The sequence below is a fragment of the Idiotropiscis lumnitzeri genome, chromosome 4 (assembly GCF_059441095.1).
Source record: "Idiotropiscis lumnitzeri isolate Australia: NSW breed Sydney's pygmy pipehorse chromosome 4, RoL_Ilum_1.0, whole genome shotgun sequence".
NCBI classification, from domain to species: domain Eukaryota; kingdom Metazoa; phylum Chordata; class Actinopteri; order Syngnathiformes; family Syngnathidae; genus Idiotropiscis; species Idiotropiscis lumnitzeri.
In genome coordinates this window covers 27,519,541-27,546,229 of record NC_142394.1, presented here as the reverse complement: position 1 = coordinate 27,546,229, position 26,689 = coordinate 27,519,541, and the positions used below count along the sequence as shown (strand labels likewise).

Here is a 26,689-nt window from a genome sequence, read left to right as displayed (position 1 = left end):
GATGTCTCTGGGCGAAAAGAAAAAAAAAATACTGACTGTATTTAAATTGCACAATATGCCGTGAACATCTTGAGTATTAAATATGTTGGAGGGGGGAAAAAGTACACACAGTGACACAATATTTTTTTTTATTCTTGTAATTATTGCAAATGACCTGGCACATTTACAGTGAAAAGGAATAGTGAGCTCACACAGAAACACATGCACACACCACTTTCGCAGAGCCTTTAAATAAAATAGATATATATATATTTGTTTTGTTTTTTAAAAAAGCATGCAGTTATTTTCAAAACACATCATGGTCGTCACTTGCTGGTTAAAGCCTGCACAGCGCTGCAAACATCCACCTTTGCAAGCTGAACATTCAAAGGTACTTTGCAAAACAAAACGTAGAGTTGAATAGTCCGTGGGAATTTGTTCCACTCACATCCATTCAGTCACAACTTCCAAAAACTTCAAAGAATTTTTCTCGACCTTTCCCTTGGATAGCAAAAACAATTGACGGCCATTATAACTGCAGTGAAAAACAAAACAAAAACAAAAACAAAAAAAACATTTTAATCAAATGAACAATTATAACAAGGCGTCTCCATTTCCATCTGTCTTATACCCCTCTCAAGTTTCAAAAACAGACTCTAAGACATTTATTCTTTTATGCATCATGTTGAAAAATGAGTTTGGAATGATCGTAAATGTTTTGGAATTATGGGGCAACTTTTGACAATTTGTGTCCTTAAGCCTCCTGAATCGTGGGGGGGGGGTTACCGTACTTTCACGTAGCATCTCCACAATAGAAAAGTGATCAAGAAGAATCTCACTCACACTGCATCATGCTAAGAGACACTTTACAACAATCGCAGGGTAAGAAGAAAATCAAACAAAACAAAGGAAATGATGGATGACCCACATTGCCTCTAGAGGGCAGTGTGCAAGCACTTGAAGAAAGACGAAGACACACTAGTAGAACGTCTGTGTCTTACTGTTATCGTTTTTTTTAGTACTGAAACTAGATGCAAGACCTTATTTCAAATTATTGGGTATTCAAGGAGACTACCGATACCAGTCATCGATATTTTTTGAAAAACTGACATTTCTGCAGCGGTTTATGCATCAGAAAGAAAGAAATGTTGTTCACAATTATCTTTTATTAAGTTAATTGAAATGTACGTGTCAAAAGTATTGGTGTGTTATCTGTACTTGGTATCCATGAGTACTTGTACTGGCCTTGGTCTGAAAAAAGTGGTCTCAAGCATCTCTTGGTTTTCCCACTACTAATGTCACTCTTGACCTACTAGTACCATATTAGTGAACCTCTGTGCTGCACTAGTAGCACCACTTGGCCCAACTAGTCACACACTTAGAACCTCTTGGACCTTGATAGTAGCACTAGAGGCCCACTAGTAGTTTTGCTGCACTAGTAACAGTGGCATGTCAAAATTGTCCTGCTCGTGTAGCTTTTTCAACATTTTTTCCAAAATTATCAATACCCATCTTAAGATTTATGCACTAGTATACTCTTTGTCCTCACTGGTAAGACAATTTAGCGAGCTTGTGTCTTACTAGTAGTTGTCAAAACCATGCACTTAGTTGACAAGTGTGTGAAAATTTGACAACAGTTGGCAACATCTTGCACTTTCCAAGTACCTAGTGCAAAATTGTCATTTGGTGCATTGTTTTACCTCACAACTAACATGTTGTCCTTCGTGAGGGATGAAACTTTATACAGCAGTGAGAGACAATCGTGGAAAAAAACGTGACATCATTCTGCTAGGAGCCAGTCGTAGAATGAATGGCTGTTTCGCACGAGTAGGACCAAACCGATTAATCGGCGAGCCTATTTAATCGGCTGATATTTGTTTTAAAATCCGTAAAAATGACCCGAGTTCGTTTTAAACATTAACACATTACAACATAAGACAAACATAATGAAATTAAACATTCCTTCGAGCCATCGAATTTTTCGTCCGATTTTTCCCTCTGTGGTAAAGCTAGACAAAGCATTATACACCTTTTAAGGGTATAAAAAATATATTATATCATTCATTCGGTGAATATTTAATTGGTAAACCATCAGAATTTAATTATTGGATTGAACTATTAAATCAATGCTTTACAAAAACGAAAATCTGCCGATTATCCAACTTAAGGTCTTATTGCTCGACCAAAAGTGTTATTAGTAGTGGAAAAAAAAACTTTACAGTAAGACACATTTGTTCGTCTAGTGTGCTGAGTTGTCTTGTTCATGCCTGCAAATTTTGTCATTCATGGGCTGTGTCCAAATTCACATTCTACGTCCTCCAAAGACTGCATTTTCCGTCATTGACCGTCATTTTCCAAATTCTTGACAGATAATTCGCCTGGCCCCTTTGACGCCTTCAGGGACTCCTCCTCACGTAGCCTCCGTGGACCCCAAAAAAAACGCAGAAAATTAGTGCAAGCTCAATATGAATTTGGACACCGCCGAAAATGCGGCCTTCGGAGGGCCCAGCCTGTGAATTTGGACACAACCATTGACTCGACTGACGTTTGACCTCTCATCCGAGCAGACGTTATGCAGCGGCTCACCAGAGGGGGCGCCGTGGGGCTGCTTACGGGTAAGCAGGAGAGCAAGGATATCGCAGAAATGCACAACAGTTTTTCGTAAGCGAGCCAACATTGGACGTCTCTTCTCAAAAGTCAAACGCTGGAAACTTTGGCATCGAGGTCTTTGAGCGGATGGGCGTTTTCATGATGTCATCTCTCCACGAGACAAATGGAAGCCTCCTCCACACCAGGCATCGGTTTGACGCCAAGTTCCGTCCCACACCCCCCCTGCGGGCATCAGTCTCTTCTTTCCTGCCGCCCTCCTCTCCTCCGCTCCCACTCACTCCTCGCACACCGACTCACTCAGGTCCACGGCCCCACCTCTGGTGAGCCGCCGCATCTTGCTGAAGTCATGGTCGGTCCTCAGGTAGGAGAGGGAGGGGCCTCCCTCGCTGTGGCCCGCCAGGTCCTGGGGCTGGGCCTGGGGCGGCAGGGGGCGCATCTCGCCGCCGCTGCGCCAGTACAGCGCGTACTGCTGCGGGTCGGACACGCCGAAGGTGGCGGCGCACAGCTGCGCGAGCGCCTGGCTGCTCTCGCCCACTCGCCACTGCAAGGTCCGAACGGCGCTCCGCTCCCCGTCCTGGAACAGTATCCGAACGCACCTCTGCAATGGGGAAGCACAAACAACATTTAGAGATCGAGGAGGGGACCGTTCCAGACCGACCGGAGAAAAGTGAACATTCGCAACACAAGGAGATTTAAAAAAAAATAATAAATTAAATCATATGTTAAAAAATTGTACCCCTCTCGCAAGCTTTTATCACATTTCCAAACACATATTTCACTTCTCTAAACCTAACCTCCTGAGGACCTATCCTCACCGTCTCATTATCATCAAAACTTCTAACTCTTTGCTGTATCTACAGTGCATCCAGTGAACCTCAGTGTTGTCCGCCATCTTGTGGCACAACCTGGTACTACACGATAAGCGCGCAACTCCAAATTCAAACTTGCCTGTATAACGCAAAGCGATGGCTTAACAATCGGTAATAGTTCACAAGCGTGAAGAATGAGCCTGGGCGTCAAAATTTAGCAGTGTACACTTATCCTTTTTGTAACACACACACACACACACACACACACAGAGCAACGATGGACAAATGTCAACAGGTCCAACTTACAGAGTCACCCAGCTCCTCGCTGTCCGCGTGCATATTGTGTTGTTTGCCTGCTCGGATGAGTAGATGCAGCTCAATAAATTTCATGTTATCTGACCGCCCACTTCCTCATCGCACTCGCCTCACAGATCGCCCGCCTGTGTCGGAGCAGAATCTGGCTGCCGGCTCACTTGGATGGGCTATTTGAAGCCCGAAGAGGCACCACGTGACCGCACGCAAACGTTGTGCTTGACAATGCCGCTTTTATTTTTTTGTTCTCTCTCTCTCTCTCTCTCACTCCTGCATCTGCTCGGACCTGCGTGAACCCAGCGGTGTGCTAACAGGTGTGTGTGTGTGTGTGTGTGTGTTCTAGCATGGCCCACATCAGAGGATTACCTTTCAAAACTAATCCCTGCAAATTAATTTCTAGCATGTTTAGGAAAGCTGGAGGGGGACCACCTGGTCTTGTGCAAAATGCAAATTATTTTACGAACCCCCAAAAGAACAGCTCGCCAACTCCAATTGAAGAAGCTCGTGTTTAAGGAACTGACTTCTCGAAAGGTTTTTCACTCGTTTGAGTCCGGCTCTGGCCTTCCTGTGTGGGTTTTCTCCGGGTACTCGGGTTTCCTCCCGCATTCTAAAAACATGCGTGGTAGGTTAATTGGAAACTCTAAATGAGGTGTGGGCAAACTACGGCCCGGGGGCCACATGCGGCCTGTTAAACATTTTAATCGGCCGTCTAGTCGGCAATCAACTTTTTTGAAGAATGTTACCAAAAGTTTACCTAATGCAGAACAACAAATGCGTCTAAACCATTTGGTCCAAATACAACATCTTTACCCCAATCTATTGGGTCAAGATATTCAACCCAACCCGCTTAAAATCCTCATGCAGCTCGCCATCATTTTATTACGGTGTAATAAGATTTGATTGTAGTTGTCGAGTCAACCAACGTGGAATTCTGTGTCTTCAATTACCTGGCTCTGCAGATTCTCCTTTTGCCTCTGAGCCTCGCGGCTTCGCCTGCAGCGCCACTGCTTCAGTTCTTCCTGAGCGTCGGGTGTAAGGAAGCTTGAGATGGGCTGGTCCCGGTCCAGGCTTTGGATCAAATGCAGGCTGGCAAACACGCTGGTCAAGTAGGAGCCACCTGGAAGCAAACGTGCAGCAAAGTGGAGCCCAGACAAGTTGAGAACGCCAAAGCGCCACTGATGGCTAACCTTCGCCACCGAGCCAGGATGGCTCCAGGAGCTCCATCATGTACTCCACCTCGATGAGGATGTGAGGCCGGTTGGACTCAACGATCACGTAAGACAGCGACGGAAGGAAGTCATCCCAGCTCACTTCCTGGCCTGCTGAGAACCATACAGTCCAGATTACAAGGGTTCTGACAACTTTCAAATTTCTCATGGGAATTCACGGGAATAAACAAGTCAATTGCAAAACTGAAAGTTGCGCAAGAAACAGTTTTAGCATAATCTTGACTAAAACAGAACAGTTACGCTAAAACAGTGCTTCTCAAATAGCGGGGCGGGCCCTCCTTGGGGGGGGGGCGGTGCGATACTGAGGGGGTGTGAACCTGGGGAACATGCATTTTTTTCCTGCCAAACGACAATAAAGTGTAATTGCACCTCCACTCCACTAGTTGGCAGTGGCGCTCCCCTTGCCCGTTTAGCGCCGCGAGTATTAACTCTTCGGTGTAGGTTTGTTTTGCAACGAAGCCGCTGTTATTTACAGTTGCGGCGGAAAATGGGTGGTGCAAATAATTTTTTTTTCTTGCTAGGAGGGGGCGCGTAACAGAAAATAATTGAGAAGCACAGTGCTAAAGCCAATTCCTGTGAATTCCCATTACGTCTGGAACTCTTCCACCCCTTCCGTCTCACCGTGCGGCGCGCCCATGGCCTTCTGCACGCACTTGCAAACTTGCAGCAGAAGCAGCACCTTGTCGACGGGCGAGTGCGTTCGCCGCATCAGCGCCAACTTCTGCTTCACCTTATCCACCTGCCGACCATCCGGCACGCCCGTGCGCACGCCCAGCCTTTCCGCAGCGCCTTCGCCTTCGCCTTTCAGACGTGAGAGGTTCCGGTTAAAGCGCTGGCTTGATGCATCCTGCTGGTGCAGCGTCACAAGAGCTTTGTCCAGGTGAGACCTCAGGGGGCGGAGCACGCAGGAGAACATGGCACGCTCCAGGGCAAGATCTGCCAAACCAGGACAACTATTGGAACTCGACCTGTCAATTGTAAGTCCTTACACGTTGTTGCTATGTTGAAGTCCAGAAACGTATGTAAAAATAAATAAATACTACTGTATTTTAGTCAAAGTAAAGCATACAAATGTTTACTCATTAACATAAAATACTGCTTTAAATAACCTGACATGAGAAAAAAAGAAGTTATTCTATTGTATTCTAACGGCACAACACAACATGCGACCGTAACAAGGCTGACGTCAGCAGGCTGAAGCAGGGGGTGTCAAACTCAAATAGACGGTGGACCGAAAAGTAACACTTGAACAAAGCCGGCCAATTTAATTAAAACAATATAAATGCTTTTTTTTTTTGTTTAATTTTTTTATTATGAATGATTTTATTAATGCAATACAAAGTTTAGTTTTTAAAATTACAATTATCAATTAAAATTGTATAGTAGTCATTTGGTATAGCCTTGCCGGCCGAATATAATGACACTGTGGGCCAAATTTTGCCCGCGGGCCACAGTTTGACACCCATTGGCTAAAGTATTGTCATTCGGCGAAGTTGAATACGGAACGAGCCGATTTTGACAAAGTAAGGAGTGGAAAGTATAAGCTAGCAGTGTTCAAATCTACGGAGTAATTAAATAATCAAGGAAAGGACAAATATTCAAAAAATGTACAACGTAGTGTAGCCAAGAATTTATTTGTTACTTTTCATTCTCCTTCTCTCTCGCTCTCTCTCTGCCTCACCTGTGCTGAAGTATAGATTTCATGTGTCCATCTTGCTCACTTACAAATATGTTAAGTGACTCCATGTTTCTACTGTAACACTGCCACCCCCCGCACCCCCCCCCCCCTTTGAATCGTGCGCTCTCCAAGCGTGCGTGGGCCTGTGAGATCTTTTTATGATAAACGAGAGAGAGGGAAAAAAAAATGCAAATGGCTCCCACCAACGCAAAGGCAGATAAATCAGAGTGCAGGAAGGAAGGAAAGCGAGCGGCCCAGCAATCCCCCCCAGAAGTCCGCGCAGTGCCAGGCAACACACGTGCACGCACATACACAGAAGCCTACGCACGGGGCGGTGTGACTTGAACATCTTTTATTAATGCGTGCACAAGAAAACAAGATGAGTCTTGTTGCTTTGGATTTGGATGTGTTTACCTTTCTCGTTCTCGGGAACCAAAGTTTCGATGGGAGGTTCCAGCTCGCCGCTTTCCAGTAAGCAACATTTGGCCTGGGACAGGAAGAGGCGCACACCTTGCAGGAGTTGCACCGACGTCACAGCGGACGAGGCCGCGGCGAGCGATTTGAGTAAGCTCGTATGAGCCAGGAGGAAGTCTTGGACCATCCCGCCGAAAATGGAGCGCCTGTCCCGGGACAGCTCCTGCACCAGTCGCGCCAGACGCTTGTCCGGAGCGAAGAAACACACGAATGCTTCGCTCATGCGGTGCAGACCGCCGCGGCCTCGCGAGCGCACCAGCGGCGGTCGCCGAGAGCCCCGTGTTTGGCTTTGGAGGACGCACTCGGAATCGGAATCGGAATCCGAATCGTTTTCCTCATCCAGACTGCTAAAGGAGCTGTTGCTGTCCAGCTCGGCCAGAGACGGAGCCGGCCGGCGCTCCAAGGCCAGGAGAGACACTTCGATGGCAGGCACCTCCGCCGGGACCGGCTGCTGGACATCGGGAGAACGCTCCACCTTAAGCACAGTACACACAAACATCCATGTAATTTCGTCTACAGCAGGGGTGGGCAAACTTTTTAATTGGCGGGCCACAATGGGTTGTAAAATGTGACAGAGGGGCCCGGCCGGACCAGGAGCAGCTGGATGGAATGTTTTGGTCACCTCACCTCATCGGAGAAAAAAAAAAAAAACATTTCATTTGAAATAAAAGTGAACAAAAGCATTACAACAAAATATCTGTATTCGACACACCACAGTATTTAAAAAAAAAAAAAAAAACATTAACAAGGTTTATTCTTTTTTTTTTTTATTTCGGCGGGCCGGATTAAGACATTTAATGGGCCGCATGTGGCCCCCGGGCCGTAGTGTGACCACGCCTGATTTAGAGTGCCCAATCAACCTGCCATGCATGTTTTTGGAATGTGGGAGGAAACCCACGCAGGCACGGGGAGAACATGCCAACTCCACACAGGAAGGGCGGAGCCGGAATCGAACCCACGACCTCTGCACTGTGAGGCCATCGTGCTAACCAGTTGGCCGTTATTATTATTATCTTCTTCAAATTTTATTTGGAGTTGCATGCGTAACTTCATGGAAGAAGAAATTTGAGTTTAGTCTGACATGCAAAGGAAACAGTTTTTATTCACTAATGAGCAACACATGAGAAGTAGTCATGTGACGTGGCGTATAAATGTTGGTCATGTGACGTGCTGCGTGCACAATCAGAAGGTCGGGTGGTGGTGACACCGTTTTTCTGACCGTCAAGCTCAAAAAAAGAATCGACGATCATTACGATCACTAGACCCGGAAAATCCCAAACCAAAAGTATCAAAAATAGATTTTAAAATGAGAAATTCTTTCTTTCTTTTTTTTTTTTAAAACAGACTCTTACTTGAGGTGCTCTCGCGGCCATCATGTCCTCTTCCTCTGACCCGGCGGAGCCCGGTTTCACGGCGGGGGTTCTCCTCAAGACTCCAGCACCCGCATGAACTCTCCTCTGCAAATTGGAGTTGCGAAGCGTCTCTGACCCGCCGGGTATCTCCACGGATGGAGGCGGGGAGTAGGAGCCCACCCCCTCCAGTGACAGGTTCATGGAGGACTCGGAGAGGCGGAGCCGCATGCTACGCTTGAAGCGGTGTCGCTTGTTGGAGGCACTGCGGTTTGGGAGTTCTGATTGCTACGGGAATGGAAAAGATTGGCTGTATCAGCTCATCGTTGTCGGTTCGGAGTCGCTGGCTCACTGACACAACCCACCTTGGACACTTCCAGCTGCAGGAAGAGCGGGTTTATAAAGCACACTTTGCCTTGACTGACGTGGCCCTCAACCTGCCATCGGTCCGCCGCACGGATCAGGCTGCTGCTCGATGAGGCCAGAGGTCCATTTTGAAGTTCCGATGCGCTCGGAGAGTTCCAGAAGTCTGCGTGGAGACCGGATGATAGGGAGGACAGAAAAGCAGTTTAGGCTTTCGGTTTCGGCAGTAACACATCGCTGTCGCCAGTGCTTCTCAAATAGTGGGGCGGGCCCCCCTGGGGGGGGCCGTGTGTGACCATTGGGGGGGGGGGGCATGCTTTTTTTAAAAGTGTAATTGCACATTCACTCCACTAGTTGGCGGCGGCGCTCTCGTTGCCTATTTTGTGTAGCGAGTATTAACTCTATAGCAGGCGTGGGCAAACTACGGTTCGGGGGCCACATGCGGCCCGTTAAACCTTTTAATCGGGCCCGCCGAACTTTTTATTTATTTTTATTATTTTTTTATTTTCTAAATACTGTGGTGTGTCAAAGACAGATATTTTGTTGTCATGCTTTTGTCTATTTTTTTTTCTCAGGTGAGGTTGTGGCCCGCCAATCAAAAAGTTTGCCCACCCGTGCTCTATGGCGTAGGTTTGTTTTGCAACAAAAATTATATTATTCATAGTTGCGATGGCGAGTGGGTGGGGGGGGGGCATGAATAGTTATCTTTTTGCTAGGGGGGGGGCGCAACATAAAATAAATGAGAAGCACTGCCTTAACGAGAAGTGATGACCCATGTGATGGATTGCACCTTGGCCCATGTGCGAGATGGCCTCCAGCTGCCTGTGCGTCGTGGCATTGGCGATGGCGTCCGGCAACTGAAGAGGGAAAGGCAAGACGTCCCTGCAGAAAAGAAAATCATCGAGAGATCGTTTCAAATGAGGATGATCTTAAATATTGTTGAGAAAGATGACTAACAAGGTTGGCAAGAGGTGGAAGATTTGGAAAAAAATGTCTGTAAAGTTTCTGGTAAATTCTCAGAACTCTCATGGGAAGTTAACCTGGGATATTTTGGCAATCATCAGCATGAATATAAATATTTTCTTGAACTAATTCATTGAAAGTTCTCAACTGTGAAAATTCCCGGAACTTTGCAACCCTAAATGAACCATTTCAATGAAAATTCAAAATCTCAAAGTGTGTGGCGTCTGACGTGATGCTGCATCTCCATTATTGTTGTTCAGTAGAACCACAGCTAACTGGACCTGCTGATGCAGTAGAAGGCCACCATGCGACACAAGTCCGGGAAGCTGAGTGCCGAGCTCTCCAAGGCGAACGCTGGCGGAAGAGGAAGCAGAGTTTGAGTGACAGGCATCAGCCACAGTGCTGGTGTCGCTGCACTCACTGTAGTCTTCCTCACAGATGAAGCACTCCTTGACGGAGGACAAACTTCTGTCAGCCGTGACCCTCACGCAAAGAACCTTCCTCTGGCTCAAGCTGCACTTGCGCACCAAGAATGTCTGCAAGGAGACCAACTACAGGTGAGTATCCAATCACAAGTCCAATAGTGCGTGCTACTGGGATCATGAAATCTGCCTGGCAACACCAGCTTGCTGAATTCTGATTGGACAAAAACTCTAACCGAAAAATTCAGCACTCGGATATCATACGACATGAAGAATCTGATTTCTTGATTATGTTAGGCCAGCAGAGAAGGTCTTGAAGGTCTTGACCGCCCATCACTTTGTTTTTGTTTTTGGTGGTGTCTGCAGACATTTTTATTGGTTTCTCCACAGATTATAATTGCATTTTATTTTAACGGAAGAGGTTATTGAGTATTTAAATTTGGAATTTTCTGATTAATTAATCTTGAGGATTTTATGTTCAATTATTTCAAGAAAGTAATGGTTTTGGGGATATAGTGTCTCAGTCTTGCAGCAAAAAATTTAATCGACATGAATTCCGTTATATTTTCAGTGTTGACACTACTAAGCAACTGTCATATTGTTTTCACAAATATAGGAAGAGTCAAAATCAATAAAATGCATAATTTTATGCAAAAAGTATCAAAATATTTTTTTAATTGAGCGGAGTGGTTGACAAAGTGCATCTTTTTTGCTCGTGTGCTCACCCCGACAGGCTCTCTCAGCAGAATGTAGAGGGCGGAGTCTTGCTTGAGTGACAGCTGAAGCCACACCGGGTGTGTTAACAGCAGACGATCCAGGACGCTGAAAGCCCTCTGGGGACCTGGCTGAGAGGCGTCCGCCTCCTGCATCTGAAACAAACAACAGACAGATCTGCTATTGGGTCACTCTCAACAAAGTGGGCTTAGTCACATGAGTCGTTATATATATATATATATTAATATATATTAATATATATTAATATATATTAATATATATTAATATATATTAATATATATTAATATATATATTAATATATATATATATTAATATATATATATAATATAAATATATATATATATATTAATATATATATATATATATATATATATATATATTAATATATATATAGAGAGAGAGAGTTTTTATGCATATATAAATTTTTGAATATCCTGCTTGTGTATTAACATAATATATTATGCTTTCTAATAATTCATACAGAAAAGAAAAGGGGGCGGGACTACATAAATCTACTTCTTCCCACTCCCTTTGAACATAAAAATAGTTTTGCACTAAAATGTTGCAAATGGGGCATTCACAGCCTCCACGCCCGACAAAAACATTTCAAGCCACCTTTCATGCTAACGGTGTGGCTCAGATTGCTGTGGCAACCCGACAATTTAAGTGCATTTCAAACTGTATTTTTTTTCTCTTTTACTTAAGTTGAATCAGTACTTCAAAGTGATTCTCAGTATCACGAGCATTGAAAGCAAAAAAAAAAATAGAAGTTGCGACGGAACTGAACATGGTTTTCCAGTGGTTACGCAAACTGGAAGGCTAATGCTAACTACCGTTAGCTTGATGGTACCACGTCCTTATTCTGGTGAGACTTGTGGCGCTCGCTCGGCTCGATGTGATGCTGGATGTCACAGTGTGTGGGCTGCCGGCAAGCATTCGCCAGCGTAGCAGCAGATGGTTGCCATGGCAACCCTGGCCTACACGTTCTACCAGGCATTCCCACTCAGTGAAACACCTTTTCCCTGATAAACTGAGGCTACGCACACACGCGCACACACACACACACACACCAACGCGGTTGTTAAAGTGGCAAGGGGGTTACATGTTTAGAACCACAAACCTTTGAAAAAAAAAATAAAAAGTGACACCTTGGGTACGCCGCATGTATTTATTATTTTTGCCTCCTCCCTTGCGTCCGGTGAATATTTGGGAGGAAACATGTGCTTCAGCAACGTTCAAGGAACATACTGCTGAACATACAGCTCTTTGTTTCCATTCATTTGCACATCAACAATCACCTCCTGACACCTGTTACATAACTCCTCCCCCTCCATAGCTTTGCGCTTCGCAATGGTCATGACGACCGCAAGTTGGCGAAAAAAAAAGCCAAAGAGAGAGAGCTCATTTGTCATGTCCAGGATAATTGTTTTCATCATTTCATTCGTCTCCTCCGCAGGCATCATCGTTGGCCACGACCCGAGTGCGCGTATGAGACGCCCAGGGAGCGCGACCCCACACTTCCTTACGTAAAATGCAACTGCGCCCACACAGACGCGCGCACACGCACACACACACACACCAGAGAGGGGAAGTAGTTCTAATACTTTGTTACTGTACTAAAGTAGATGTTTCAAACACTTTTTACTCCCAACATTTGAAAACAGAATGTGTACGAATGTTGTTGGTTTTTTTTTTTTTGGCTGTGGCCCCAGGCATTCAAATTTCAATCATAGTGTGAGTGAAGATCCAATCGGCATCAACATCGAGTTGTAATTTCTATCCATCCATCCATCCAATATCTGTACCGCTTGTCCTCACAAGGGTTTCCGGGGGTGCTGGAGCCTATCCCAGCTATCTTCGGGCAGTAGGCGGGGGGCACCCTGAACTGGTTGCCAGCCAATCGCAGGGTACACATAGACGAACAACCATTTGCGCTCACACTCATACCTAGGGGCAATTTAAAGTGTCCAATTAACCTGCTATGCATGTTTTTGGGGAATGTGGGAGAAAACCGGAGTACCCGGTGAAAAGCCATGCAGGCACGGGGAGAACATGCAAATTCCACGCAGGAAGGCCGGAATCGTACCCACGACCTCTGCAATGTGAGGCCATCATCTTGTAATTTCTATTCCTTACTTCATTTTTTTTCAACCCCCTTCATGAAGAATTAAATTCCTATCTAGGAAATCTGCTTTTTCAGATGAGTCAAGCCTTCACATCTTAGAGGAGGCACTAGTTCAGAGCCACTTTGACTACGCTGCCATCTCCTGGTACGCCGGCCTTTTGCAGATTTGAAAGAACTACAGACAGCTCAAAACAAATTAGTGTCATCTAACAAGTGGATGGGCGCACAAATCTGGATTCTGAGAACTTAAAAAAAATTCAGTGTTCTTATTACCTGCTAATTTTTATGACATCATATGGAAAGCGCTTTGTTCCAGCTCCATCTGTTGTGAAATGCGCTATAAAAATAAAATTGTATTGTATCAGAGAAAATGTATGATTGCATGCATGTTGCGCCTCTATCAGACTTATTGGTACAACCGTATGTGGTGGCATTTTCCCAATGGAGAGACCTGAAAATGTCACAGAGAAATCACTGCATTCAAGCTAGGCAAACTTAGCGGGTGGCAATTCAAGATGGCCGCCGATGGCTTCATGCCTCATTCTGGCAAGTAGGCGGAATTGTGAGTCTATCATATCTACATCTGTGTCAGAGGGTTTACTCCAAACTAATAAGAAGCTTACGTTTGAGCAGCTATCATGGGTTAAACTGTGTAGCTAAGCTAGCTAACCTTGCTAACCTAGCTTACCTGGGTCTCTAGGTTTCATAGTAACGGATGGATTTTGACGACTGTTGCCACAGTTGCCTCACAAAGTGAGGCGAAACTGGAGAGGGAAAAAAAAAACAGTTTGACAACCGCCTGCAACTCATCTGCGTGAACATGATGACGGCTAAATTTAGCCTGATGACAAATGGGACAGCTATAAGTGTCCACATAGAGGGCGGGAGCGCTAGCGCGGTCCTGCAGGGGTTCTCTTTCTGATTTGGTGGCAGGTGTCCGTAAGCCATTTGTGAGTCACAAAAACACAACACAACATTTGGACTGTAGCGGAGAAGGAGGAGCGTTAGCATAGCTGTGAATATTCATTATTTTACAAGCATATCACTTAGGGAGTTGAGCGCACGTCTGTGTGTGTGTGTGGGGGGGGGGGGTCTTTTTATGCGTGCGTGTGTTTTGTTTGTCTGAGCCTCCATTTGAATTGTTGTGCGTGTGTGTGCCTACAAGTGTCTGTAAATGTGATTTGTGCGTGTGCGCGTGTGTGTGTCGTGCATTTATGTCTGTGTGTGTCCGTGTGTTTTCGTGTGCCTGTTTCTACGTAAAGTGTGTTCGCGTGTGCGTTTTTCGCATGGTTCTGTGTGTGTGCGTGCGCGCGCATTTGTGAGTATATTTGCACGTGTTGTAGTAGTGTAGACCTTTTTGAGGTTGTCTGTCCATTTTTCTGTCTGTCAATATCCACGTGTGCTTGTCATTGCGCGTGCGCATGCGCGTGTGAGAACGTGTATGAGTGCGCTTGTTTGTGCGTGAGTACAATGGCGTCGTGATGACTATCCGTGAACTGTTTGCTGTGGAGTTGTTTCTTACTTTTGGAGCGCGAGTGCGCTCATGACTTTTGTGGCCATCAGATGGCGTCAATGACGCCCACGTCAATCAAGCAATGCCTTCGGGCCGTTAATGGTGAAGGAATAATTTCACACCGGACTGACGCTTCTGTGTGTTCGTTTTTCAACCATCACCATTAATTGTGTTAAACTGTGCTGATTTTTTAATTTCCGTTTACTGTACTGAAACTTTTACAACTTTTACTTTATTTATGTTTTCTGACAGATTACATTGTTTAGTAATTTTGAGGGACAATTTCGTGCAATTTCATTAGTTTGCCTAAAGAGACGTTTCAGGGCCGACTGTACTTCAATGGAGGAAATAAATGTTGCCATTTTTATTTGAAGTGGAAATAACCTCTGCTGACCATGTAGATTAGATTTACATTTTAATTGAAGAAGATGAAGCGCCCTCTGCTGTCTGTAGAAAGAATGTACTATTATGAATATAAGGAGAAAGGGTGCTGCTACTCCATCGCGCAACACGGTTACATTTAGATTACTATTTTGTGGAATTGATTTTTTTTTATAACTTATTCAATTGTTGGCCACTAGATGTCAGACCTCTGCTATGTTCTACTGTCAGTTTGAAAAAAAGAGTAAAAAGTATTTCAAAGTCTGCCTTTTTTCCCCCACAAAATCCGCACACAATTAGCATGCCTCAAAAAGGGGTTTGTAATTACATATAGGTGCCACAAGGTGTCGGCAAAGCCCTTAAAACCGAGGCAATGAGCGAGCATTTACACCATACATTTAGCATGTACACCATCATGAACCCATGTTACAGAGAATCTGTTAATTTTAATTTGATCTTTTTTTTTATTAAGAGACAATGTAATCATTGATGAAATTATGTAGAACAAACACAATCCACATTCACATGAGGCTCATCAATATTATTAGTTAGCATACAGGCCAAGTTTTATTGCTAGCGCAAAGTGCCATGACACATAGGCTAATAAATACGTGTAGCACTATTTTACAAAAACAATATAATGTTGGTCAAGTCACTTTTCGGAATGTACAGCAATAATCAAATGTAGAGGAAAATGTTCATGAAAAAGTGGATTAAAATGCCTGTCGGGAGCTGCGTCGCAAGGGTGGCAAAAATAAACAGTGCATATCAACAAGCAAAACAGGACTCAAAACAGCAGCATCACAATTCCACCAGATGGCGCTAAAGTAAAACTTTTAAGGCTTTGATCTGAGCACAAAAATGCAACAAAAAAAACAACTGGATTTTCAGCAACAAATGGAGGATAGCTCCCAACCCTCCCAGAAATCTGTTAATTGAACCGTGAAAAGTGTGTGTGTGTGGTGAGGGGGTATCCTCCCGTAAAACTGCCGGGTCAAATGTCACCACCCAGCACTGGGTCTTAAAGGGACCCCTATCCCACTGAGCTGCGAAAATTTGCGACTGTTGGCGAAGGCAGCCAAATGCCCGTTCAAGATTGTAAATGTTCGCCAAAGGTTTGCTAAATGTCTGCCATTTGACCTTATGCATTGACTTTGAGCCAAAATGAGTTCAAGCTCCCACGAAATTGGTTCGCAGTAGACTCGGGTTGAAAATGAAACTTTATGATCATCGTTTTCTAAGCTTCACGTGAGATTTCTTTCAACTTCAGTACACAAAATTGCCAAGAAAAAAAACAAAAAAGCAGCTTCAGCTCTTCATCCCGCCCAAATCCAATCTTCAGCACAATCTGCTGGCTGAAAAATAATTAACCCAACCTTGGCTAAAAGTAGCCCAATCTGCTCAAAATGTGAAGCTACCTTGTGGAGTGTTTGTGGGGGGGGAGCTTATTTTGGGGTGTTTGTGAAATTTTGCTCTGTTTTGCACAACTCAAAAACCCCCAAAAATGAAGGACTGTGAATTGCTCCGGATGCATAATGGGGAGAGGGGTCCTAAGCAGGTGCTTAATTAGCTGATACCATGGGTGGTCTCTGCTTGCGTGCCATGCACACGCACACGCGACGGCTCGGACGCGAGGCAAGCGCGAAACATCATGTCCACTCCCACGCCGACAGGATGGTGGTTTTCACTCTTGACGATTATGTAACGTCCCAAGTGTGAGCTGCCGCCCCCTCGGGTTTGCTTTCACCTGATCTCGACGCACGGACGGGTACGACCTCTCCCCGCCAGACGCACAAAGTCACTCGCCAAGAGCGACTTTGCGACTTTTCGCTGACATGACGTCATCATTCAAAGTTGACGTCTTTTGGGGGGAAGTCGTCACAGCCGCCCACGTTGCAGGAGGTCACGCTCAAGTCAGAAGTCATGCAGGTGACTTACCTTGTGCTTCCCGGGAGGGGATTAGCGACGCGGCGTGGCGGCTGCTCGGAGGGCGTGTGCGCGTCTGCAGGAGCGCGAGCACGTCAGCGATGATGAGCGCGCATCGGCGGTGACAAAGCGGAGGAGGAGACTGAGCGCATCTCCAGTTGCCGGCCCGTCACTGTGCGCGCAACTTGCATCGAGTACAGACGACTCGAGTCCTGGAAGCCCAAATAGAGCTCAGGCGTGGCCATGGGAACGCTGTTCGGCGCGTCATTGGACCGGAACTGGACTTTGTCGCACGTCAGCGCGCTATTTGTGTCCCCAAAGCGTGCAGGTTAAGGGTGGGTGTGATTCTTCAGCTTGTCCGCCGGGGCGCGCCGCCCACCGCATTGGAGCGCTTAACTCTAGTATGTGTTTGGAAGTTTGTTGCGAAACAGACTTCAAATGAATGACACACACGAGATGACATTTCGGGACTGTAATATTTACAATATTTTTCAAAGTCCGCTCCTGACGATTTTTTTTATGACAAACACAAACAATAAATGAATCTATACCGGATGTTTTGGTCTCATATGTTTGGCTAAATTGCAATGTACAAAAAAAAAACATTTTGTGTGAGAAATTGACCAAAAAAAATGCCTCCAAACTCATCAGGCGAAGCTTCATCACGCAACAAGATGACCCAAAATACAGTGCCAACACAACGAAGACTTTATCGGGGAGGTGTGAAAGGTCTAGCCATGTCAATCATTAGCCCTTGCCCCAATTGAGCATGCATTTTACCTCCTGAAGGAACAAACCCCTAGACACAAACGAGAACTGAAAGAGGCTGCAGTAAAGGCCTGGGAAAGCATTTCAAATCAAGTCATGCATATATTGTCAGCAAATGTTAGACAACCAAATAGTCAATGTTATTCACTTGAAATTCTTTTAATATTGTCCGTTCCAATACTTTTCCTTGAGCGGAATGTGTGCGTATTTTTTTTTAGTATAGTTTACATACATATAAAATCACTGTACTTTTTCCATCCACTGTTGTCATGGCAACTGCACTACAGGCAGACAGTTCCTTCAACTTCCTTCACTGGAGTTGTAAGGTCCCAGTCTCCTTCTGCGTCCTCGTCTCCCCCTGCTGCGAGAGGATACTAGGACCTTGTGAGGCCGTCGGGGTGGCAGGGCAGTTGAATTTAAGTTGGGGAGAAAGAGGAAAAATTCCTCATCGGTTTTATGGTTGGACATGTCAGGTGAGAGGACCGACAACTGTCACATGGTCTGGGAGGTTTGAGTCTTCTCCAAAGGTGATTCTCAAACTGGGGTCCCCGGTCTCCAGGGGTTGTGGGACATCATCCGAGGGACCACCAAATAAAATAAATGTTGTCACATTATTTAATTGAATCAGGATTAGGATTATGAGAGCATACATAGGGAAATGTATCTCCGGTATAAAGAAACTGGATCCCAAAGGTTTGTGAAACCCCTATGGGCTGATATTTGTGCCACTAGAAACTGAATCTGAATATCATTGATTTGAATGTGAATTGCTTAACTTGAATATTTGAATTGAAAACTGAATTATTGAATTTTAAACTCAATTATTGAATGACATAAATGACATAATTGTTTAATTTGAATCAGAATTTTTCCTTCTACAATTTATGCAATTCAATAATTCAGTTTTTAATTCAAATATTCAAGTTAAGCAATTCACATTCAAATCGATATTCAGATTCAATTTCTAGTGGCACGAATATCAGGCCACAGGGGTGCCTCTAGGATGAGCAATGGATTCCAGATACATCGATCTCCTCGTCGGCCAATCAGCCCCTTCGTTTTGAAGATCGTAAACTACGTCATGAGTATTGCCAGCCGCCATCCCCAACCATGTTTCTTTGATTGTGCTTTTGCAGGACCGAAAGAGACCTCTGGAGGGCGCCAAGCGTCGGACACTTGCAAGGCTGGTTGCTGATTTGTTCACCGCAAATTTCTCTGGCGTAACTTATATTTTATATATGTGTATATATATCGTATATTCCTTGCCATGGCGGCTGGCAATACTAATGAAAAACTTTAAAACGAAGGTGCTGTTTTATGGGCTGATATTTGTGCCAGGTTGCCGATGAGGAGGTCTCTGTATCTGGAATCCACTGCTCATCCCTGTGCCACTAGAAACTGAATCTGAATATCGATTTGAATGTGAATTGCTTAACTTGAATATTTGAATTGAAAACGGAATTATTGAATTGAAAAAAATTGAATTATTGAATTAAAAAACTGAATTATTGAATGACATAAATTGTAGATGGAAAAAATCAAGTTGAACAATTATGCAATTTATGTCATTCAATAATTCATTTTTCAATTCAAATATTCAAGTTACGCAATTCACATTCAAATCGATGATATTCAGATTCAGTTTCTAGTGGCACAAATATCACCTCATAAGCCCCGCCCACCCCCAACGAGGCCGGGTTGAAAAGAGATCTGGTCCGGCCTGGAGCAGCAGCTTGAGTGCAGTTCGAGTCAGTGCTGGTTGTTACGGCTGTAGCGAATGGATTGGGAGTGCAGCAGATTCCTCGTATACTGGACCTCGGGCATGATGAGGTTCAAGCAGAGTTCTCGTTTAAACTTCGAGAACCCGCGGCTCAGTTTGTCGGGGAGGTCATAGCCCAAGATGCCGACTTTGGCGCTGGGCTGCCAGGGCTGCAGGTCCTTGTTCTGCATCTTCCCCACTGATCTGAGAAGAGGGCGCTGTTCGCCAAAGCACTTCTGCAGCAGCCTCTCTTGGGCGGCATGCAGGAGGCGGATCTCCTGTTGCACACAGGCGGAACCCAAAGCGGCCAGCTGGCGCCACAGCGAAGCGTTGAAGTGATCGTACAGGTACGCGTCGATCCAATTCCACGTACGGATTTTGCTCACGAGATTTGGGGTCAGGCTACGCTTGGAGCTGGGCGTGCGCATGTTGAGCTTGACGTAGACTAAGTCGTCCAGGTCCCAGGAGAGGAGGTAACGCAGGAGAACAAGCGACTCGTCAAAATGCTCCGTGATCATCACCAAAGAGAAGACTCGCTCCACTTCGGCTGCAAAGGAACGCGCGTACGCCACATCTGTAGCGGGGCGGTCCTTGTCACCACCAAGGTCGTAAGTCAGCGTGTTCCGTGCAAAATTCGAGTTCTTGTCTTGTGGGCGATAGTAGCGCAGGGGCTGCTCCAGGAAGGCTTCCAGCGAGCCCCTGGGGACTCTCCGGAAGGTTTGACAATTCTGATTGTAGTAGCTGAACAACGACTCAAACATGGCAGCAGGCTCCCTCAGGATGGTGATGTAGCGTGCATCGGCGGGCACGACGCGGTGCAGCTCGCCGGCGCTGAAGCGCATATGACTGCTGATGATGTTGGGTGGCAGCGTGTGCGGGTGTACGAAGTGAGCCTGGAAGGTTTTTGGGTAGCAAAAAAAATGGCCGCATTGCTGCTTGGGCAGCGCCACTGTCAGGCCGTTGCGTTCGGCGAAGCGGAACAGAATGTTCTGCACGGTGCTGCTCGCTGTCTTGTGGGTCTTCAAGAAGACCACGTTGTTGTGCTTGGACTTCAGACCCGCCGCTTGATGGGAGCACTGGTCGGTCTTGGAGTGAAGGTGGGCTCTGGGCCTAGAGGCAGGAAGGCAGGTGTGGGTCATTTGGAGATAAGGGTAACGTACTTTCCGGACTATAAGGTGCCCCTGTCAAAATTGTTGCTTACGGAATGTACAGAACGATTTTGTTCTGTGAATGCACATCAAAGTACAAAAACAGATAGTTAAAACCGTGCCTTTTAACACGGCATCAACTTTGCTCATTAAAACAGAACAGACCCAAGAGAAAAAAAAAATGGAGGTTTATTTTGCGTATTTTCTGAACTATAGGGCGCCCCTAGTGGTGAAAGAAAAATCCACAGAAAAGCCGCACTGTTGTATTAGCCGCATGGTTCAAAATCTAGGACAAAAGTAGCATTTTATATGGTAAAAAAAATTATAATAATAATCCAATATAATAATTAATAAACAAATTATTAAAAATTAATATAATAAATAAAAAAATACAGTATTTTTGGCATGGTCGGGAGGGTTACTTTAATAAATGGAATTGCAGTTATTAGATTTGTGTTGAAAAATTTAGTTTGTGTTCATTAAAACTGGAAAGTGACAACAAGAAAGTCATCGCGTCATATCCTCTTGAACTGAGCCGTACAATATTGAAACGAATCGTATCGTTCCAATTAAAATAAACTGTCTTTGAACTGTATCGCACACCATGTATCAATACAAGTACAGTATTGAGTCGTTTTTATTGTATTTTTTTTTTGACAGAGAGAGATGCACACCACTAACACAAACACAAAATGAAAACAAAAATGAGAAGGTGACGCATGCATCCCTCATTTGGATCCGGTTCCTCATGAGATATATTTTAATATAGACAAAGTTTGATATTGCTTTAGTTTGCACAATTTTTTGGGTGGGATACTTCTCTTGCCGTCAGCATGTGACCAGAATAAAATATTTTTCGAACCAAAATGTCTCTGTCGGAGAAGTTCTTTTCCATTTCCAATCCAGCCTTGCTCTGAGACAGACCCGTTCTTCAAAGGCAAAATACAAAACACTCACTCACCAGCTCCAATGGCCATTGTAGAGCATCAGCAGAGTCACCGTAGTTATGGCGATGAGGGCCAGAAAGTGCTTAGGTGACATCCTGATCCTCCGCGCCCCGAACACTGCGACGATGAGAAATGAGGACTCAAGTCAGATATGATTTTGGGTTATCGCAGGGAGGCCTCTGAGCCAATGGGCAATCAGATACGTTTGGGCCCTCTTGGGTAATAGGATAATATCAGTTGCAATCATTTTATTAAAAACTCAATGTCATTGATAGAAATATTGATCAAAGGTAGTGATTTCCCACCATAGACTGGAAACATTTAATATTTGATCTCACACTATATGGTTTAATCTTCACTTCGTGTTAACTTTATACAGGTATTGTATGGTAAAAAATGTCAAACTCATTATTAAATAAATTAAATCTCGATTTAAAAACAAAGGAAGTAACTTAAACTCGAGTATAACTCATTACTGTACAAAGACAGTTTTATTGTAAAGGAACTTATTATTTTCAGATGCAAGTTTCACGTAGTAACGATGTTCAAAATTGGCAGTAGTTTGAGAGCGAGTTATTTCATTTCGCACATATGCACTGGGTGGTTTCAGTGCAAATGAAACACATTCAGTTTGAGTTGATGTAAAGAGGAAACTATAAATAAATAAATAAATAAATAAATAATTAAACATATACATATATATATATATTTTTTTTTTTCCTTAAGGAGGATAAGAAGAGCTGCAGTCATCATTGCACTTGCTACGGAAGTAGGTAGGGAGAATTCTGACTTTTTTCTCAATGTATTCTCAATAAAGTCAGAATTGATTCTGAGAATAAAGTCAGAATCCTTACAACCTTACAACCAAATCCTCTTCCTATATTTGCAGTCGTATTTAGAACAGGTAAAACAACGTGAGACACAAATACAAAAACACTCACAAGGAGCTGCTGTAGTCCAGATGCTCACACACAGACTAATTGGCCATGTTCTTGACGTCAAACAGGCACAGGTTGAAACTTCGGTCCGGTTAAGGCTCTGGCCAGCACAAGTCATGTTATGCGCTTCATCCAAGACGGAAAAAATATCATGGTCGCGTTCGTGGGGCAGCAGGCGATCCCGATCCAGGATTTAATCTCCTACATGGACCTTTTTAATCTGACGGACATGACAAGAATTCTGGATGAAAGCCCTTGGAATGTAGCCCGAATGGCATTAAAACCCTCGTCCATCTGGACTCGTCAGACCCTGACGTGCATTCCGAAATGACGTTAGACGTGATGGAGAGACCACCCCCACGCCCCCAAAAAAGAAGAACCTCACCCATCCTTAAACACAGACACAATATCACCTATTTTAAAAAAAACGATGATGGACGCGGATTCCCGCAACACGTATGAGACGAAGATACGCCCTTTTTGGGGTGGGGGGGTGGGGGTGCAAGTAAAACAGACCACCACAGCCCACAGCAGACTCCCACCTTTGTCATCCCCGCGATTCCCGCTTCGGTGGACCTGCTGTTTACATTTCCCTCCTCCTGTCCCGTGGATGATAAGGGGACCGCTCAACCATCCCACATCACTCCTCCTCCTCACTTTGTACGGTCGAAATAATAATCCGGAAAAGGTTACCTAGAATCTGCCATTCTAATTTACAATATAAATAATTCCGAAATGAATCCAAGAGCAATAAATTACCAAAAAAGCTATTTCCCCTTGTTATGTCTCAAAAACGAGTTACAGTGGTGCGTCAAGGACTATGACACTAGATGGCAGTAATGTAATCTTGACGAGCCCTCACCAATATGGCGGCGGTTTGACGGAAACTCTCAACAACCCCTGGCCAACATGGCGGCCAGCCATCCTTTGACAACTTCCGCTTAGGAAAAGGGGAAAGATAAGTTTTTTTTTTAGCTTATCTCGAATACTGAATACTTTTAGAGGACCACGCGCAGACGTCATGGACACGGATAAGCCAGCAAAGGTTTGACAAGCACGTATTTTATTGTCAATAAGCGTTGAAATGGACAAGTTTGGCGGCTAGCAGGCTAGCCGCGCAGCTAAAAACACAGGTAGCATTTTTGGGGGTTTGTTTGTGTTGTTGACGTATCTTTGACGTGCACGTCCTCAGTTGGAGTTCGCGGTGCAGATGACGTGTGATGCCTGTCGAGATCAAGTCAAAGCTGCTCTTGAGCACCAAGCAGGTTCGAAAACTTCTTCTCTATCTCCCTTTTTGTACGTTTTATGTTTTTCACAAGTGGTTCGCAAACTGGATTCCCCGGACCCTCAGTGGTTCTAAGGCTGGAAAGCGTGGTCCTAATTATCTGTAGCGTAGTTTAGTATTTTCCTTTTTTTCGTATTTGTTTGTTAATGAGAAAAGGGCATTTAATAAATTTTTCCATAATTGAATGGAGGTTATAGATTAATGAAAAATATTAACTAGACCTGGTGGTACGGTAGATGTCTGGTTAGCACGTCCGCCTCACAGTACAGAGGTCAAGGGATTGATTCTGGGCTCCGGCCGATAAATCAATGCCACTATAATTTGCAATCCATTACCTAAAGCGTGCTATATAAATAAAGTTGTAAATTTACTGTATTATGTTGTATGTTTTAAAAAAAAAAAATAAAGTTCATATTAGGGCTGGACTATTTTAAGAAATAATGTAGTTCTAATAAAAAATTTCCTCTCAATTTTGTAATTGTGATTTAATATGAGATTTTTTTCCCCTAGGTCCTTTCTCGTGTACTTTCAACAAATTCTCCACAATAAAAATTTCCTACGCCCATCAAGTCTGAGAACCCCTCGTTACTCTGACATGGACAATTATTATGATGCAGGTGAATTATTCCTAGATTTTCCCTTTTCAGGCATCCACTCTGTCAGCGTAGATGTCAGCGAAGGACGCGTCCTGGTGGAGACATCCCTGAGCAGTGGCGAGGTGCAAGCCATGATTGAAAGCACCCATCGTCAGGCTGTGCTTAAGGGCATGGGGAGCTTTGAGGACCGAGGTGACATTTCATGCCACAAGCAGTAACGCAGCCAAAATGATGGCCAAATCCCAAGCAAAAGAGAGAAACATGTGCAAAACGCCCAAGGAGGGTTAAGCATGGTGTGGCTTTGACAGATCTGGGCACAGCTGTGGCAATGTTAGCCGGCAAGGAGCGGCAGGTCCAGGGAGTGGTGCGTTTTCTACAGCTGTCTGATGAGCGTTGCTTGATCGACGGAACCATCGATGGCTTGGAGCCCGGCCCCCATGGCCTCCACGTACACGTGCTCGGCGACCTCACAGAGGACTGCCTAAGGTAGCCTGAACGGTCACATGACAGTCAAGACAACCAGGGGAGCTATTCACCATCATTACTTTGTACTTTGGCTGTGTTTACATTGCAGGTCAAAGTGCCAAATTGTCACACAACAAAATTCCCATGTAATTGAGGGATAACTCTTGTTTTTTGTTTTATGATATGACAATTGTTTTTTAAAATTGTTTGGACCCCCAAATTATGTCTGAGAGACCCTAGTTCAAGAACCACCGGGTACTGCTCTCGCCCTTTGGATGACGTGAAAGTCACACTATGTGGTGGGGTGACATTGTCTTACAAATATTCAAATTGTGGTTCTTGAGAGCAAAATATCAGAATTGCGTCACTTAATGACATTGTTGATGATCATTTGTGTGCAGCTGTGGTGAGCACTTCAACCCGTTTGGAAGACAACATGGTGGCCCACAAGATGCTGAGCGGGTATGATGTTGCTTATTGTGTGGTGTGTGTGTTCTTTGGGGCTGAGTGAGTGAGATTGTGTGTCAATTGTCACAGTGTTGGTGCAGAGAGAGAGACCTAGCCCACCTAGATCTGACGGCGGGCACATAGAGGTTACTTACTGCCCTCAATTTATTGTGCTTCCAAGCGTTATAATAAGAAACAGAAAAGTGGATGGACGAAAAGAAAGATGCCATTCAGGGCTCGAGCTAACGAAATGCGCCAAAGCAGAGGGTTCAGGTGATGATAAGGACAGGGAGACATCGGCCGAGCAGCAGGTGAAGAAGAAAAAGGGATGTCTTTTATTTTTAAATTGTCTTAAAAATAAGTAACAAAGAACAAAAAAAACTCCCTTTGTTCAACGTAACAGAAACTTTATCGACCAAAGAGTGGAGCTCCTTTGATTAAGTTCCCTTTAAATAACAGGAACAAAACATTTAAGAAAACCTCTCCGACCCGCAATGGCAGTTTTGCTTTCTTGCCTTTCAATTCCGCGCAACTCTTCTACACTGAGCAAGTGAAGATGTAAAAAGGGCTTCACCAAGTTTGTTGTCGTCATGCAGCATGTTGGTGATCTGGGAAATATTCTCGCTGGACCTGAGGGCAGAGCATCGTTCCGACTGGAGGACAGACAGCTTAAAGTACCACACACACACACACAAACGCACACGTACACACACATGGACTATTGGAATTTCAGTGTAAAAGTCTTGGTGACCCGCCACAGGTTTGGGACGTGATCGGGCGCTCTCTCGTGGTGGATGCTGGGGCAGATGACCTGGGCCGCGGAGGCCATCCGCTCTCCAAACTGACAGGAAACTCAGGCGCCAGGTAAGTTAACAGCGAGGCGCAGGAGCCATTGCACCAAAGATTCAAACCCGCATCTCAGGCGTCGCTCTTTGAAGTTATTGGTCACCTGTTCCCGGCAGGCTAGCGTGCGGGATCATCGCTAGGTCGGCGGGCCTTTTCCAGAACCCCAAGCAAGTTTGCGCCTGCGACGGGCTCACGCTGTGGGAGGAGCGAGAGCGGCCGATCGCTGGGAAGGGGCGGAGCAACCTCTGATTGAAGAACACTGACAACACATGAAGAAATATGCCAAGCCAATAGAAAACTGTCTAAATGTAAGAAAATTACTTTTTCTTTTTTTTCTTATTATTTCACAAAACATTAAAGAAGAAATATACAGTCGTGTTGGAAGTTCTTTATGCCAGAACTGGGCAAACTGTTGTGTTCTAGTGTCGTATTTGATTTTTAAAATGGTCAGATGCACCAAGTCATTTGTAGATTTGCTCAAATAAAATATATATGATTATTAAATTATAAAATTCGATTCGTTATTTCTGTGAATGCTGATTTTTTTTTTCATGAAGAGTGTTACCAACAATTTTGTTCTTCTTTAAATTTAAGCAATAAATCAACCGATTATAAGTTCAAG

General features: G+C 44.6%; 3 protein-coding genes and 1 long non-coding RNA gene across 5 annotated transcripts; 2 read left to right on the top strand and 2 right to left on the bottom strand.

Moving 5' to 3' along the window:
- Positions 1 to 111: 111 nt before the first annotated feature.
- On the bottom strand, positions 112 to 17,151 carry rin1b (Ras and Rab interactor 1b). Of its 2 annotated transcripts, none has more exons than XM_088292974.1 (12): positions 16,881 to 17,151; positions 10,914 to 11,057; positions 10,188 to 10,302; positions 10,048 to 10,120; positions 9,594 to 9,685; positions 8,806 to 8,969; positions 8,444 to 8,728; positions 7,032 to 7,566; positions 5,561 to 5,875; positions 4,898 to 5,032; positions 4,658 to 4,827; positions 112 to 3,187 (listed from the first exon to the last, which is right to left on the bottom strand). In XM_088292974.1, exons 2-12 carry the CDS (start codon positions 11,055 to 11,057, stop codon positions 2,864 to 2,866), a joined length of 2,352 nt encoding a protein of 783 aa, XP_088149100.1. In that variant the 5' UTR covers positions 16,881 to 17,151; the 3' UTR covers positions 112 to 2,863. The 2 variants fall into 2 exon arrangements, with proteins under 2 accessions (XP_088149100.1, XP_088149101.1); XM_088292975.1 differs by having other exon boundaries at positions 4,898 to 5,029; positions 16,881 to 17,150.
- LOC148338935 (uncharacterized) lies at positions 5,300 to 11,102 on the top strand. The gene is made up of 3 exons (XR_015842806.1): positions 5,300 to 5,916; positions 10,027 to 10,323; positions 10,922 to 11,102. It is a non-coding gene; the product is annotated as an uncharacterized LOC148338935 (long non-coding RNA).
- Positions 17,152 to 19,280: 2,129 nt separating the features above from the next.
- gal3st3 (galactose-3-O-sulfotransferase 3) lies at positions 19,281 to 23,243 on the bottom strand. Its single transcript, XM_088292976.1, has 3 exons — positions 22,432 to 23,243; positions 21,505 to 21,607; positions 19,281 to 20,505 (listed from the first exon to the last, which is right to left on the bottom strand). The coding sequence occupies exons 1-3, from the start codon at positions 22,544 to 22,546 to the stop codon at positions 19,386 to 19,388; spliced, it is 1,338 nt and encodes a 445-aa protein (XP_088149102.1). The 5' UTR covers positions 22,547 to 23,243; the 3' UTR covers positions 19,281 to 19,385.
- On the top strand, positions 22,373 to 26,442 carry ccs (copper chaperone for superoxide dismutase). Its single transcript, XM_088292978.1, has 8 exons — positions 22,373 to 23,473; positions 23,621 to 23,693; positions 24,361 to 24,501; positions 24,618 to 24,795; positions 25,176 to 25,236; positions 25,818 to 25,895; positions 25,982 to 26,085; positions 26,184 to 26,442. Exons 1-8 carry the CDS (start codon positions 23,450 to 23,452, stop codon positions 26,314 to 26,316), a joined length of 792 nt encoding a protein of 263 aa, XP_088149104.1. The 5' UTR covers positions 22,373 to 23,449; the 3' UTR covers positions 26,317 to 26,442.
- The last annotated feature ends 247 nt before the right edge of the window (positions 26,443 to 26,689 follow it).